Source organism: Gracilinanus agilis, chromosome 3 (assembly GCF_016433145.1).
Source record: "Gracilinanus agilis isolate LMUSP501 chromosome 3, AgileGrace, whole genome shotgun sequence".
In the NCBI taxonomy this organism is placed as follows: domain Eukaryota; kingdom Metazoa; phylum Chordata; class Mammalia; order Didelphimorphia; family Didelphidae; genus Gracilinanus; species Gracilinanus agilis.
Genome location: NC_058132.1, coordinates 215,990,846 through 216,006,717, shown reverse-complemented (window position 1 = coordinate 216,006,717; position 15,872 = coordinate 215,990,846). Strand labels below are relative to the sequence as shown.

The window sequence follows — 15,872 nt, the reverse complement described above, 5'->3', positions numbered from 1 at the left end:
TTCTTTCTTTCATTCTTTCTTTCTTCCTTTCTTTCCCTTACCTTCTGTCTTGGAATTAATACTAAGTATTAGTTCTAAGGCAGAAGAAGCAATGGGGGGTAAGTGACTTGCCCAGGGTCACCCAAATAGGAAGTGCCTGGGGCCATATTTGAACCTTGAGCCTTCTGTCTCTAGGCCTGGCCATCTACTGAGCCACCTTGCTGCCCTCAGGGAAGAACTTTCTAATGATTTCAGTTGTCTAGCAAAGAAATGGGATGATTTGCAAAGTCCTGAGCTCCCCATCACTGGTGTACTTCTATCAAAAAATAGATATGATAATCTGTCAGGGATTTGGCAGAATGAATTTGGTAATGGTAGGATGAATTAGATTATGACTTCTTTCATATTTATTTCTTATATTTGTATAGGTTTCTTTGATCTCTAAGGTCTTAATTCCAAGTTTCTGAAATTGCCCGTATGCATTTATTTCCCTGCATCTTGTGCTACTTTGCCAACATAGGGAAAGAATAGTCTGAAAGAATGGGCAACTGGGATGCTAGAGATATGGCTACCTACTCTGCTCTTACTCATTTGCAAATACTGGTAAGGGCCCAAGAACCCCAGAATACTTTCGGTATACAGAGGCAATGTAGAAGAGAATATTCCAGAAGTAGAGGTGGGGAAAGGGAATGAAAGAGGGCAATAGAGATTTGGGGGGCAGGCAATGGGAATAATTAGTAGGCCAAGAGAGGTATTAGAAAAATATTGATATTCTTGCTGAAAAATTTTTCATGTTAATTCTTAAATTAGCTTAAAAGAACTAAAATTAACTTAAATTTTAATTCTGCCTCTGAAATTTCTGCCCACTGGTCCTAGTTCTATCTTTTTGTGCTAAGTAGAACAAGTTTAATTCCTGTTCCATATGAAGGCTTGAATATATTTAGATATAATGCTTTCACTTCTCTAGTCTAAACATCACTAACTTTTTTCACTGATCTCCATATGGCATGGGTTCCAACAGCCTCTCCATTATGGTTGCCTTTTTCTGGATGTTCTCCAGCTTGTTAATAGCATTTCTAAAATGTGCTACCTAGAACCAAACATGATTCCTTCAAGCAGGTTTTGACTTGGGAAGAATATACCAGAACTCTTATTCTGGACACCTTACTTCTTTTTTTTTTTTTTTTAAACCCTTACCTTCCGTCTTGGAGTCAATACTGTGTATTGGCTCCAAGGCAGAAAAGTGGTAAGGGTAGGCAATGGGGGTCAAGTGACTTGCCCAGGGTCACACAGCTGGGAAGTGTCTGAGGCCAGATTTGAACCTAGGACCTCCCGTCTCTAGGCCTGGCTCTCAATCCACTGAGCTACCCAGCTGCCCCCCTTGCTTCTTAATATAATCAAAGAATTTGTTAGCTTTTTTGTCTGCCATATCATAGTGTCATAGTGAGCATGGAGAAAACTAGATCTTTCCCCAGACTATTATCTAACCACATTTTTTCTCAGCTCATTATTTGTGCAGCTGATTTTTTGAAATCACTTTTATCTCCATCAAATTGTATTTTATTAGATTTAGTCAATTGTTCTAACCTGTCAAGATTATTTTTTTGGATCCTTATTCTGTTTCCCTTTATGTTGTCTATCTCTTCCAGCTTTGTGCCACCTGTGAATTGGATAAGCATGTTATTTATGCCTTATTGATAAAAATGTTGAATAACCTAGGACCAAGGACAGAACCCTTGCCTAGGCCAGTAAATAATATCCTCTCAGTTGACATCCACCTATTAATATCTAGTGTTTTGGTGTCACTGAAATAGTTTGGAATCTACCTAATATGTACTATTCCCCAACTATGATGTTCAATATCCATTGAAGAGGCCTAGGAGAAAGCCGGGGAGGGGGGAGGGAGAGAGAGAGAGAGAGAGAGAGAGAGAGAGAGAAAAGATAGAGAGTATTCAAACCCTTAATTTCTGTTTAGTATCTGAGACAGATGAGTGGTAAGGGCTAGGCAATGGGGTTAAGAGACTTGCCCAGGGTCAGATAGTTAGGAAGTGTCTAAGGCCAGATTTGAATCCAAATTCTCACAACTCCAGGCTTTGTGCTCTATTCATTATGCTACCGTGTTAGCTGTCCCTTGTAATATATTTTAGTAGTCACTATAAAATGGTTTTAAAAGAATCAGTGATGTGGAAAATTTACTGTTTCTTAATCCTCACAGATGTTGCTAATGTCAGTCAGTCAAGTTGGTTGAGGAGCATTTATTAAGCATTTACTATATGTCCACCATTGTGCTAAGGTATTTTGGAATTGCAATGGGGATAATTTTGTCTCTCTTTGTTGAATTCACATCTCATCATTCTCAGTGAACTAGAAGCATTTTTATGAGTCCTTGAATGAAGAAATGTTGCTTGTGCCAGAAAATATCAACACAATATTTAGCCCAATGAAAAGAAGATATTTACTTTGGTTCTTAGCCACAAACAGTTTTATATGATTACTAAAATGTTTCATCTATGTACCTTTTATTTCCCCCAACTATATTAAAAGCTCTGGAGGACTGTCTTTTTCTTATTACATCCTTCCCCTGCTTGATGCTAATAATAGTAATAATAGCTAGCTAATAATAGTAATAATAGCTAATAATAGTAATAATAGCTTACATCTTACTCTTAATGCTGGTATATTGCAATGCACATAACAGACCTTCAATAAATACTTATCAAGTGAATGAACAAATGAAAAATATTTAGTTTGAACAGAATGTTTATATCATCAATTTGCAAAACAGTATCTGACAAAGAATTGAGTGACATGGAGCAAATGTCTCCACTAAGATTTCCTTAATTCTAAAATTTAAAATCTTAAAAGCTCATCTATTTTTTTAGGAGACTTTTGGAATGATTCAGATGGCTGATAATTTAGATTTGTACTAGGGTGGTGGAAGGCATACTAGAAAGGAAAGGCTAAGTGAAAGATATTTTGGAGGTAGAACTTCCAGGATATCTTTTGTTGGATATTAGAGATAAGGGAGAAGGAAGTCAATTATAATTTAAAAATTCTGAATATGGGTTGAATAGTGAATGATGTCGAAATTCAGGAGGAGGAACAAGTTTGGAGGGGAAAATTAATTAGTTTTGTTTTAAATCTATTGAATTTGAACTCTTGGTGGGATAGACAAGAAAGGATGTTCAGAAGGCAGTTGGAGATGCATGTCCAAAGTTACTGAGAGATCAAGGGATTGGAGATTTAAATTTTGAGAGTTATTTGTATAGAAGTGGTTGTTGAAGTGAATGACATTACCAAGGAAGATTTTAAAGAGAGAAAGCCAGGAACAGACTTTAAAGTATATTCATTTTAAGGCCTTATCAGGAGGAGGAGGACACCTCTCCCAGTGACAGACAGATTAAGTAGTTAGAAAGGGAGGAAGAGAATATATTTCTAAAGCCAAGAGAGGAGAAAATATATTAGAGGGAGGGAGTGATCCACAGTGTCAAAAGCAATGATATCAAGGACAAGGAACTTAAAAAACTACAAAATGGACAAATTAAAAATACCCAGATGAAAACTAAATTAGAAATACTAAAAATCAAAGGAGAAATTAATAAAATCTAAAGTAAAAGAACTATTGAATTAATAAGACGAAGCTGGCGTTTTGAAAAAGCAGATAAAATAGACAAAGTACTGGTAAATCTAATAAAAAAAGGAAAGAAGAAAACCAAATTAATAGTTTCACAAAGAGGAAAAGGGAGACCTTACCTATAATGAAGAGGAAATTAAGGCAGTCATTAAAAACTATTTTGCCCAATTATATGACAATAAATATAGCAATCTAGGTGATATGGATGAATATTTATAAAAATATAAATTGCCTAGATTAACAGCAGAAGAAATAGAATACTTAAATAATCCCATATCAGAAAAAGAAATTGAACAAGCCATCAAAGAACTCCCTAAGAAAAAATAGTCAGGGTCTGATGGATTCACAAGTGAATTCTATCAAACATTCAAAGAACAACTAATCCCAATACTATACAAATTATTTGACATAATAAGTAAAGAAGGAGTCCTACCAAATCCTTTTATGACACACATATGGTACTGATTCCAAAGCCAGGCAGACCAAAATAAAGAAAGAAAACTATAGACCAATCTCTTTAATGAACATAGATGCAAAAATCTTAAATAGAATACTAGCAAAGAGACTCCAGCAAGTGATCACGAAGGTTATTCATTATGATCAGGTGGGATTTATACCAGGAATGCAAGGATAGTTCAACATTAGGAAAATCATCCACATAATTGACTATATCAACAAACTAACAAACAAAAATCACATGATTATCTCAACAGATGCTTAAAAAGCCTTTGACAAAATACAACACTTATTCCTATTGAAAACACTAGAAAGTATAGGAATAGAAGGACCTTTCCTAAAAATAATAAACAGTATATATCTAAAACCATCAACAAGCATCATAAGCAATGGGGATAAATTAAAAGCCTTCCCAATAAGATCAGGAGTGAAACAAGGATGCCCATTATCACCTCTATTATTTAACATTGTACTGGAAACACTAGCAGTAGCAATTAGAGAAGAAAAAGAAATTGAAGGTATCAAAATAGGCAATAAGGAGACTAAGCTATCACTCTTTGCAGATGATATGATAGTCTACTTAAAAAATCCTAGAGAATCAACTAAAAAGGTAGTGGAAATAATCAACATCTTTAGCAAAGTTGCAGGATACAAAATAAATGCACATAAATCATCAGCATTCCCATATATTTCCAACATATCACAGCAGCAAGAACTAGAAAGAGAAATTTCATTTAAAATCACCCAAGACATTATAAAATACTTAGGAATCTATCTGCCAACACAAGCATAGGAATTATATGAACACAACTATGAAACCCTTTCCACACAATTAAAACTAGATCTAAACAATTGGAAAAACATTGAGTGCTCATGGGTAGGATGAGCTAACATAGTAAAAATAACCATCCTATCCAAATTAATTTACTTATTTAGTGTTATACCTATCAAACTACCAAAAAACTTTTTTACTGAATTAGAAAAAAACTATAACAAAGTTCATTTGGAAGAACAAAAGATCAAGAATATCAAGGGAAATAATCAAAAAAAATATGAAGGAAGGTGGCCTAGCAGTACCAGATATTAAACTATACTATAAAGCAGCATTCATCAAAATGATATGGTACTGGCTAAGAGAGAGAAGGGAGGATCAGTGGAGTAGACTTGGGGTAAGCGACCTCAGCAATTCAGTCTACGATAAATCCAAAGAACCCAGCTTTGGGGACAAAAACCCACTATTTGACAAAAACTGCTGGGAAAATTGGAAAACAATATGGGAGAGATTGGGTCTAGATCAACATTTCACACCCTATACCAAGATAAACTCAGAATGGGTGAATGACTTGAATATAAAGAAGGAAACTATAAGCAAATTAGGTGAGCACAGAATAGTATACCTGTCAGATCTCTGGGAAGGGAAGGATTTTAAAACCAAGCAAGAGCTAGAAAAAAATTACAAAATGTAAAATAAATAATTTTGATTACATTAAACTAAAAAGTTTTTGTACAGACAGAACCAATGCTACCAAAATTAGAAGGGAAGCAACAAACTGGGAAAAAATCTTTATAAGAAAAGACTCAGACAAAGGTCTAATTACTCAAATATACAAGGAGCTAAATAAATTGTACAAAAAATCAAGCCATCCCCCAATCGAAATAATCAACAACTTTAGCAAAGTTGCAGGATACAAAATAAATGCACATAAATCATCAGCATTCCTATATATTTCTACCACACCACAACAGCAAGAGTAAGAAAGAGAAACACCATTTAAAATCACCCAAGACAGTATAAAATACTTAGGAATCTATTTACCAAAACAAACACAGGAATTATATGAACACAACTACAAAACTTTCCAAACAATTAAATCTAGATCTAAACAATTGGAAAAACATTGAGTGCTCATGGGTAGGATGAGCTAACATAATAAAAATAATCAATTCTACACAAATTAATTTACATATTTAGTGCCATACCTATCAAACTACCAAGAAACATTTTTACTGAATTAGAAAAAACTATAACAAAGTTCATTTGGAAGAACAAAAAATCAAGAATATCAAGGGAAATAATGAAAAAAAACCGTGAAGGAAGGTGGCCTAGCACTACCAGATATTAAACTATACTCTAAAGCTGTGGTCATCAAAACGATATGGTACTGGCTAAGAGACAGAAGGGAAGATCAGTGGAATAGACTTGGGGTAAGTGACGTCAGCAAGACAGTGTATGATATACCCAAAGAGCCCAACTTTTGGGAAAAAAATCCACTATTTGACAAAAACTGCTGAGAAAATTGGAAAACAATATGGGAAAGATTAGGTTTAGATCAACATCTCACACCCTACACCAAGATAAATTCAGAATGGGTGAATGACTTGAATATAAAGAAGGAAACTATAAGAAAATTAGGCAAACACAGAATAGTATACTTGTCAGGTCTCTGGAAAGGAAAGATTTTAAAACCAAGCAAGAGTTAGAAAAAATTACAAAATGTAAAATAAATAATTTTGATTACATTAAATTAAAATTTTTTTGTACAGACAAAAACAATGCAACTAAAATCAGAAGGGAAACAAACTGGGAAAAAACTTTATAACAAAAAACTCTGACAAAGGTCTAATTACTCAAATATACAAGAAGTTAAATCAATTGTATAAAAAAATCAATCCATTTCCCAATTGATAAATGGGCAAGGGACATGAATAGGCAATTTTCAGATAAAGAAATAAAAACTATCAATAAGAAGCACATGAGAAAGTGTTCTAAATCTCTAATAATTAGAGAAATACAAATCAAAACAACTCTGAGGTATCACCTCCCACCCAGCAGATTGGCTAAAATGACAGCAGGGGAGACTAATGAATGTTGGAAGGGATGTGGCAAAATTGGGACATTACTGCATTGCTGGTGGAGTTGTGAATTGATCCAACTATTCTGAATGGCAATTTGGAACTATGCCTAAAGGGCGCTAAAAGAATGCCTGTCCTTTGGTCTAGGCATACCATTGTTGGGCTTGTACCCCAAAGAGATCATAGATAAACAGACTTGTACAAAAATATTTATAGCTGCTCTTTTTGTGGTGGCAAAAAAACTGGAAAATGAGGGTATGTCCTTCAATTGGGGAATGGCTGGACAAATTGTGGTATATGCTGGTGATGGAATACTATTGTACTCAAAGAAATAATGAACTGGAGGAATTCCATGTGAACTGGAAAGACCTCCAGGAATTGATGCAGAGTGAAAGGAGCAGAGCCAGAAGAACATTGTACACAGAGAAAGATACACTGTGGTAAAAGCGAATGTAATGGACTTCTGTACTAGCAGCAATGCAGTGACCCAGGACAATTCTGAGGGATTTATGGAAAAGAACGCTACCCACATTCAGAGGAAGAACTACAGGAGTGGAAACAGAAGAAAAGCAACTGCTTGAACACATGGGTTGAGGAGGACACCATTTGGATGTAGACTCTTAATGACCACCCTAGAACAATTATCAATAATATGGAAATAGGTCTTGATAGATGACATAGGAAGAAACCAGTGGAAATGTGCTTCGGCTACTAGGGGTTGGGGGCGTATTGGGGGGGAGAGAGAGCAAGAATATGAATCATGGAACCATGGAAAAAATTTTCCTAAAAAAAAAATCAAGGACAAGGAATGAAAAAAAGTCACCGGATTTGGTGACTTGAAGGTTATCATTAACTTCGGGGAAAGTAATTTCAGTAGAAACTCAGGAAATGGAAAGATTGGGTATAAAAAACCAAAAAGAATGTTATATGGATAATGTAGAAGCATCAAGGAGAAACTTTTTTTTTTTAAGGATTGGGGAGATGAACATATTTATAAGCAAGAAGAAGCCAATGGATAAGAAGAGGCTGAAGATATGAAAAAGAGATAAAAAGAAATGGGGATGAGGATGAGGGGAAGAAGGGAGAGAGACATCGACAGACATAGTAACACAGAGAAAATGACTGCTGGACTTAGAACATAGGACCTGGAAAATGTAGGAAGGAATAGGATCAAGGGTCCAGGGTAAGTGATTAGATTTAGTGAAGAGCAGGATCTAGAGGTAAGGAGGAGAAAGCATATGTCAATATATTGGTGCTGAGAAGTTTTGAGGACTAGAGAAAGGCAGTTGGAAAAATTCACTTTAGATGGCCTTAATCTTTTTGGTAAAATAGGTGTCTAAGTAATGTACTCTGAGTTCTTGGGGTTCAGGGTACAAATACAGTTGAGAAAAGAAGGAAAGGTTGGAATATTTCCAACGGGGAATGAGATAGGAATTCATTGATAATCACAGAAAGATTATCAATGGTAAAAAGAACCCAACTGAGATTTGCATGAGTGTGAGTGTGAGTGTGAGTGTGAGTGTGAGTGTGTGTGTGTGTGTGTGTGTGTGTGTGTGTGTAGGTCAGAACCCATTATCTCATCACTGTGGAGAACTCCCAGTATGGGAACTACTTCTACTGAATCAGATCAGCAACTCACCTATAATTCATAGTACTTGCGGAGGGGTATTGAGAGTCACAAAGCTATGTTAGAAGCAGGACTTGTAAAACACGATCTTCCTGAACTCAAAGGCCAGATTTCTTATATGGCATAAACTTGTAGTGGGTCAGTTTGATTTCCAAATTTTCTATAGCCGTGCCTATCAGCTACTTTTTTTTTTTTAGCAGAAACAGAGAAATTGGATGGCAAGCATTAGAGATGAGATTTTGGAATGGCAGAAGGTAAAGGATGGGGCAGGGATTCTATGGTAGTAGCTAGTGAAACATTATAATGGCTAGCCATGGGATCAAGGCTGGGTCTGAAGCCAAGGTAAGCCAGAGTGAGGCAAATGGTCAAAAAGAATATTGAATCTTAGTATTGGGCAGCTGGGTAGCTCAGTGGATTGAGAGTCAGACCTAGAGACCAGAGGTCCTAGGTTCAAATCTGGCCTCAGACACTTCCCAGCTGTGTGACCCTGGGCAAGTCACTTGACCCCCATTACCCACCCTTACCACTCTTCCACGTAGGAGTCAATACACAGAAGTTAAGGGTTTAAAAATGTAAAAAAAAAAAAAAAAGAATATTGAGACTATTAAGAGACTGGTTACAGTAAGAACAAAGAATAGATTTAGTGTGAATAAAGGAGTGCCAAGAGTGGAAGGATACAAGGCAGTGGTGGAGTTGTATGTGGAAGGACACAAGGCAGTGGTGGAGTTGTATGTAGGTAAAAAGTACACACTCAAATCCATCAAAATGTTGACTTATAAATAAAAGGTTCTACATTTAAGTCTGAGTTTTTCTAAACAGTCTTAATTCTGTGCCAATAACATCAGTTATTGGCTCTTTAAAACAGTGGAAACTAAGGAATAAATTGTTTTGGAATGTGATGATTATATCTGAGACTCTTTGCCCTTGTTAACTCAACAATGCCCACAAACCTTTTCATAATTTTTTAAGAAAAGAAACAAATGCTGCAAGTTTCTATTAATTATATAATCATCATTTCTAGAAACATTGTTTAAAATTTTCAATGGTTTCTTATTGCTTCAAGAAGAAAGTCTAGAACAAAACCAATATAACCAAAATTAGAAGAAAAGAAGAAAGGTGGGAAAATTTTTTATAACAAGTATCTCTGATAAAAGCCTTATTTCTCAAATATAAAGATAATTGACTCATATTTATAAGAATGTCATTCCCAGGTTGATAGTCAAAGGATATGAAGAGATTAAGGCTATATATAGTCATATGAAAAATGCTCTAAAGAATTTTTGATTAGAGAAATGCAAATTAAAACACCTCATACCTATCAGATTGACTATAATATCTCAGAAAAGGAAAAACAATAAATCCTGGAGGGGATGTGGGAAAATTAAAACACAAATGCACTGCTGGTGGAGTTGTGAACTGATACAACCATTCTGGAGAGCTATTTGGAACTATGCCTAAAGGGCTTTAAAACTGTGTATACCCTTTGATCTAGCCATACCACTACTAGGTCTGTATTCCAAAGATATTTTAAAAAAGGGAAAGGGACATGTTTGTACAAAAATATTTATAGCAGCTCTTTTCATGATAGCAAACAATTGGAAACTAAGGGGATGTCCATCATTTGGGTTATGTCTGAGCAAGTTGTGGTATGATTATAATGGAATATTACTGTGCTATAAAAAGTGATGAGAAGGATAATTTAAGAAAAACCTGGAAAGATCTACATGGATTAATGCAAAGTAAAGTGAGAAGTACCAGGAGAATACTGTACACAGTAACAGCAATATTCTATGATCAACCTTTATAAATGACTAGTTATCCTTGACAATTCAGTGCTCCAAGAAAATCCTCAAGGACTCATGATGCCATATACCTCTAAAGAAAGAACTGATGGAATCTGAAAGCAGACTTGAGATATACTATATTTCACTTTATTTCTTCACTTCTATTTTGTTTATTTGAGTTCTCTTTCACAAAATGACTAACATGGAAAGATGTGTTAGCCTATCACACATGTAAAATCTATATCAAATTGCTTGCCATCTGAGAGAGGTGGGAGATGAGGGAGGAAGGGCAAGAACTTGGCTCATGCTTAAAAAAATGAAGAATAAAAAAATTGTTCTTTCATGTAATTGAGGAAAAAAATAAAATTTAAAAAAGAAGAAAGTCCTAGTGCTTAAGCTTCTCCTTCAGGGCTAACCATAAACTGATTCAGCTTAACTAACCTTACTTCCCACAACTCCCTTATATCTCTGCTTTGTCAAACAAATTCATTTATTCATTCATGAAGATGTCACTGCACATTCCTGTCTCAGTGCCTTGGTTCATGATATTCCATCTGTGAGGACTGTCTTCTTGTCTTGTCTATGTTCTATTCTTCTTACAAAGGCCAGATCAAGTCTCACTTACTTTATGAAATCTTCCTTAATTACCTCAGCCTACATCTTTGTTCCTTGAATTCCTGGAACATTTTATATAATATTTATTTGGCACTTCTATGCTACCTTGTATTCTGATTTATCTTTTGCCTATAGTTTCTGCCTCTTCTGCAATATAATCTAATGTTCTCGAAGGCAGGGATATCTTTTAGCCTTTTTTTTCCTTCATTCCCCCATACTTAGCACAATGCCTTTTTCGTAATTGGCTTTTCTATAATTTTGTTGTTGTTGTTATTCTTGACAATGAGAATCTTTTATTTTAATTCTGGTGAGGAAACTGGATGCGTAATAACATTTTATTTAGTAGATTTTGTTTCCTGGAAGGCAGAATAAGGAACCTACAATCTGATCTTTTGTTAGGTTCTATGACAAACTCATCTCTTTGTAAAAATTCTAAAGACAAGGATACATATATCTAATTTTGCTATGAGTGCATTCTAAAAGTACATTTTAAAGAAGAAAAATAAGTGCTGAAATGGGCTATTTTGCAATGTTACTGAGTGATAGTCCAAGATTATATTCCTGAATTTGGAAAAAATACAACTCATAATCTTCAATGAATGAAAATTAAAAGCTATCACTGCATTGTTACCTTATAAGTGGATTGTCAGAAAAGGTATTAATAAGTAAGGAACCAAGAATGTACATTTTGACAGCCAGTGCATTCCAGTAATCAGAAGAGCAGACCAAGGATGGCATCATGTAACATATAGCTCAAGACAAAGCAGATCTACAGTCATCCTGCTATGATGATCCTATGAAGGAAAGATGGTGTCTTCAACAAAAAGGGACACTAAATAGAGACACACAAATAATTAAGGCCAAACAGAGACTAAAAGTAATAGTAATTGAACAACTTTACTCAGAAAGATTAATCTGAAATAGTCTCATGGAACACCTAAATTCTGAAGGAAGAGAGGAAGTAAGAAGAATATTCCAGCAGGAAGAATATTGTAAGTAATAGCTTAAGGGCAGAAGAAACTGGTAGCTTATAGTTTAAGTTTCTTTGTTTGAAGGTTTTCTGCCTGCAGTGGAATATAAATAGATGATGCATACTGGGAGGTAAGGGGAATTTCCAGCGTAGAAGGAAAGGGATGAAATATGAGTAACGTGTGTGTATGTGCCTGAAAAAAATATTTAGGGAGTTTAGGTTTGAATTTTTTAAGGCAACTGTGAGCTCCTTAGGCTTCAAAGCCCATAGGAAGCAATGTGATAAAAACGATGAAGCATTTAATTTATTTTAGCAAAAATAGCACAGGGGAAACTTCGAGTTATCTTATCTGCAATTTAACCTATAAAAGAGTTGACTTGGCCAGACAAAGGCCATAGAACAGATTACAAAAGAAAGAGTTCATTAAAATTATAATCAAAACAACATGTGATGTGGAAGTTTCAAAAGGCATCTTCCCTTCATTGGGATCCCAGTTCTTGCCCTTTGGGTTGAAGAGTAGAGAAGAAAAATCTGGCCTGGGTTGATAAGGATGATGAAGTTGAAAGAGGCAGAAAGGAGGTTCACCATGAGCATTCCCAGGTGCAAGCTGTCTTTTTTGCTTCCCAAAAAGTTGCCCTAAAATCAGTCTCTGACAGTCAACAGGAGGCATCACTGAAGTCCGTTCTGTATAATCAGGACAGATCATAGGATTGAATGTGCCACATGGACCTCCTTGATCAGCGGTGAATGGGAGGCTCTCTACTTCCATTATGTCCTTGGAGATGAGTTTGGGCATATGGAAATAGCACAGGACAGTAAAGGCTTAGAGATTCTATGGAGTAGGAAAGTGGTGGGAGCTGGAAGATGCTTTCCCAATTCACAGGTACTGGCAGAATAAAAAAAACATCACATGTGGGAGGAAGAGGTAGCCTGAGGAATGCAGCAATGAGGAGAGTTAGGCGCCTGCACCAAATGGGAACCAGGTGTAAGTGTGGGTGTATACACATTACATGCATACATACATAGAGATGGGCATGTGTATATAGGCACTCCTCCCCCAATGAAAAAGAACCTTATTTTCATTTAAATACTCCATTAATCTCCAAAGGTAGTTCAAGTAATTGGTAGTAGTGACAGATTCTGGGGTTGGGTGGTTTAGATGGATAGTGACAGATGGAATTCTGAAGCTCTACTTATCTTTTTGATTCTAGGATAATTCATGAATCGGAACTTGTTTAAGGTTGTTGTGCTCTATCCAGGGGGGAACAAATCTGAGGCCTTTCCAGTATGTTTTGAGTTATGTGATAGGTTTTATAAAAAAAAAAGAGCAAATAGCGAGTCTTAAAATGTCATTTCAAGATGGCTCTAGCTCCCATTTTTATAAATAGCTGAAAGTTCTTGAGGGTTATTGAGTGTAAACACGTGTACTGTGGATTTAGGAAACTTAGTCCTAAATCCCAAAGAAAGCAGCTATTTGGAATATAAATGACATTCTAAATTTTTTTTTTCAGAAGTGACATTTCTGAAAAAAAGCATTAAGGAAAATTCATGTGTTGTTTTAGAAAAAAAAAATTTACCTGATTTTAGTCCCCAAACCACTCATGTACAGTTGACTACGACCATCACAACTGATTTACTTTCATAGTTAAATGAAAAATAAAGAATATGATAATTTTAAAGAACATAAGTAGTTTTTAAAAGGTACTTTAAATTAAATGTTAGAAAATACAGGGTGTTCTAAAAGTTTCAGTGCAGCTTTCAAAATGTAGCAAGATTTTTTAAAAACCCTGTATATGCATAGAAATCGACATGTATTTAACTATTATTTATAGCAAAACAACATAATGGAATTTATATGTTAGCCAATGCAATTTCTGACAAAGCAATATAGGTTACACTATTGTTATTGTTGTCCTTATTAGCTCCTCTCACACAAAGGCATGTTGTGTCCTGAGCAAAGCAAGCAAATTAATAATGTGCACTTATCTTGCGAAAAACAAATATCATTTGCTACCTGGTGTGCTAGTTTAGTTTAGTATTAAGCTTTATGCATCAATAATTGTGTAGTTGGTTAGAATTTAACAACAGAAACTTCTATTATAAAAGTTTTTTAAATTGCCATTATTGGAAAATTCGAACATTCTCAAATGATCTCAGCTTTATCTTTTAAAAAAAAATCCTAGATTAAGGGGATGTTTCTGTTCTCTCAATGGTCAGTTTTTATTAGCCCGCCTATCCCGTACTTTCAAGACACCAGAGAAATAGTTAATTGTAAAACGTGAGGCCAAAGTATCTATGGAGTAGAGCTGCCTCCGTTCCCAGAGGGCTGCCATCTGGGGTTGTTTATTTGTGTTTTCAACTTTCTGGAACAGGGAGTTTCTCTGTTCGAGACAGGACACCCAGCGAAAGGAAGTTTCCTGCACAGAGTTGGCTACCGCTAAGCCGTTCATACAAACTTCAGGTTTACTTCAGTCAAAACATGAAATGATCACTTACAATGTTAAGACACTTAGAAAAACCTATACAAATTTCAAACCTAAAAAACCGTTTTTGGCAAGCCTACAGGACTCCAATACATCTTGGATTTGTCCCCCAGGCTTTTCTTTCTTTCTTTCTCATACTGACACTATGGCTATGGTTAATTCTCCTGAAAACTGAACATATATCACGGATCCTTCTGAAACAGTTATTTGATTCAGTTCACAAAGAAAAAAATTTCAAGCAGTTTTGCTCAAGTTCCAGAAAGTACCAGAAAGTACGAAGAAGGTCGGTCTCTAAGGAAAACTTTTAGAAGATAACTAAGAGACTGAACTTGTTTACTTATAACAACATTCAATTTAACTCAGAAGGCTTGAATGACCAAGCTGAATATGATTGCCTCTTAAAAAAAAAAAAAAAGCATTAGCCAACATCTAAAAATCAGTCGCCTTTTCTCTTTGACACATTTAATTTAGGAGACAAAAAGAAGACACAAATACCTTCTAAAGTAAAATCCAGCAATACATATTCATAAGCAAAGTCTGTCTTTGTTTCCACTTGTGGTCTCTTCAGTGTCGAAAATATTTTTCCCGGGCTGCTATCATCGGGGTCTTCTAGTTTTCTAAGTCCGCACCCCATGGCAAGATCTGAAAGGAATTAAATTGCAGGAAAGAGGGGGAAGCGCTGCAAATTCTGTTCTTTGAGCTGCAAAAAGAAAGTCATCAACTTAACTGCCTGGATTTTGTTTATAGCTAAGCCATAAACCTCCGGGGAGAAAACTTTGGGGTCCCCGGCAAAAAGCTGACAGTATTTTCTATCCATTTTTACGCGGAAGCATCGAACCCATGATCAAGCGACAGCTTCAGAAGAGTGGGCTTGAACTTAGAGAAACACACAAGCTTCAACAACTTAGCCGAGATTTTCCATGCCACGTCAATTTATAGCCAGCCCCCTAACAGCGAGGGCTCGGTTGCACAGGGCACTGAGAGTGCTTTGTCCGTCCCTGCTGGCGGAATCATAAGGAGGTCCTGGAGCACTGAAATCTAAAGGCAAGTGTGAGGCTTGAGTGTAATTACCTACAATTAGAAGATGTACTCATACAGGAGCAAACAATTCTCCTTTGCTTTCCTCTCTTCCTCCAAAATTCTACTCCTCCTCCCTTTTCCACCACCACCAAAGAAGGCAAGGGAGGAAAAAAAAAATCTAAGGGCTGGATGGAGTGAAGGAATGAAAAAGTGGATTTTCAACATGGTTGGAAATGAAAATCATTTCCAGAAAGGAAGTCGGTTTTGAGAGGAAACAGTTTCTTGCCTTGCAAAGGAGAGAAAAGAAAAATATTTTAGTCCCTGTTTGAAATTGGAGGATTTGTTTCCTGTTTTCTTTCCACATGAATTTCCTTTTCAATAGAAAGGCACAGATTATGTTGTTATCACAGCATTGTGGCAGAATGATGAAAAGCTCAAACATGATAGAAGT

At 35.8% G+C, this 15,872-nt stretch overlaps 1 protein-coding gene across 1 annotated transcript in view; it reads right to left on the bottom strand.

The window, feature by feature from the left end:
• RFTN2 (raftlin family member 2) overlaps positions 1–15,303 on the bottom strand; it is an 88,513-nt gene extending 73,210 nt beyond the window's left edge. The window contains exons 1-2 of the mRNA XM_044669065.1: positions 14,846–15,303; positions 14,151–14,355 (exon numbers count right to left, since the gene is read on the bottom strand). Coding sequence (XP_044525000.1) covers positions 14,151–14,355; positions 14,846–15,035 — 395 coding nt within the window. The 5' untranslated portion in view covers positions 15,036–15,303. The remainder of the gene's footprint in view (positions 1–14,150; positions 14,356–14,845) is intronic.
• Between the last annotated feature and the right edge of the window lie 569 nt (positions 15,304–15,872).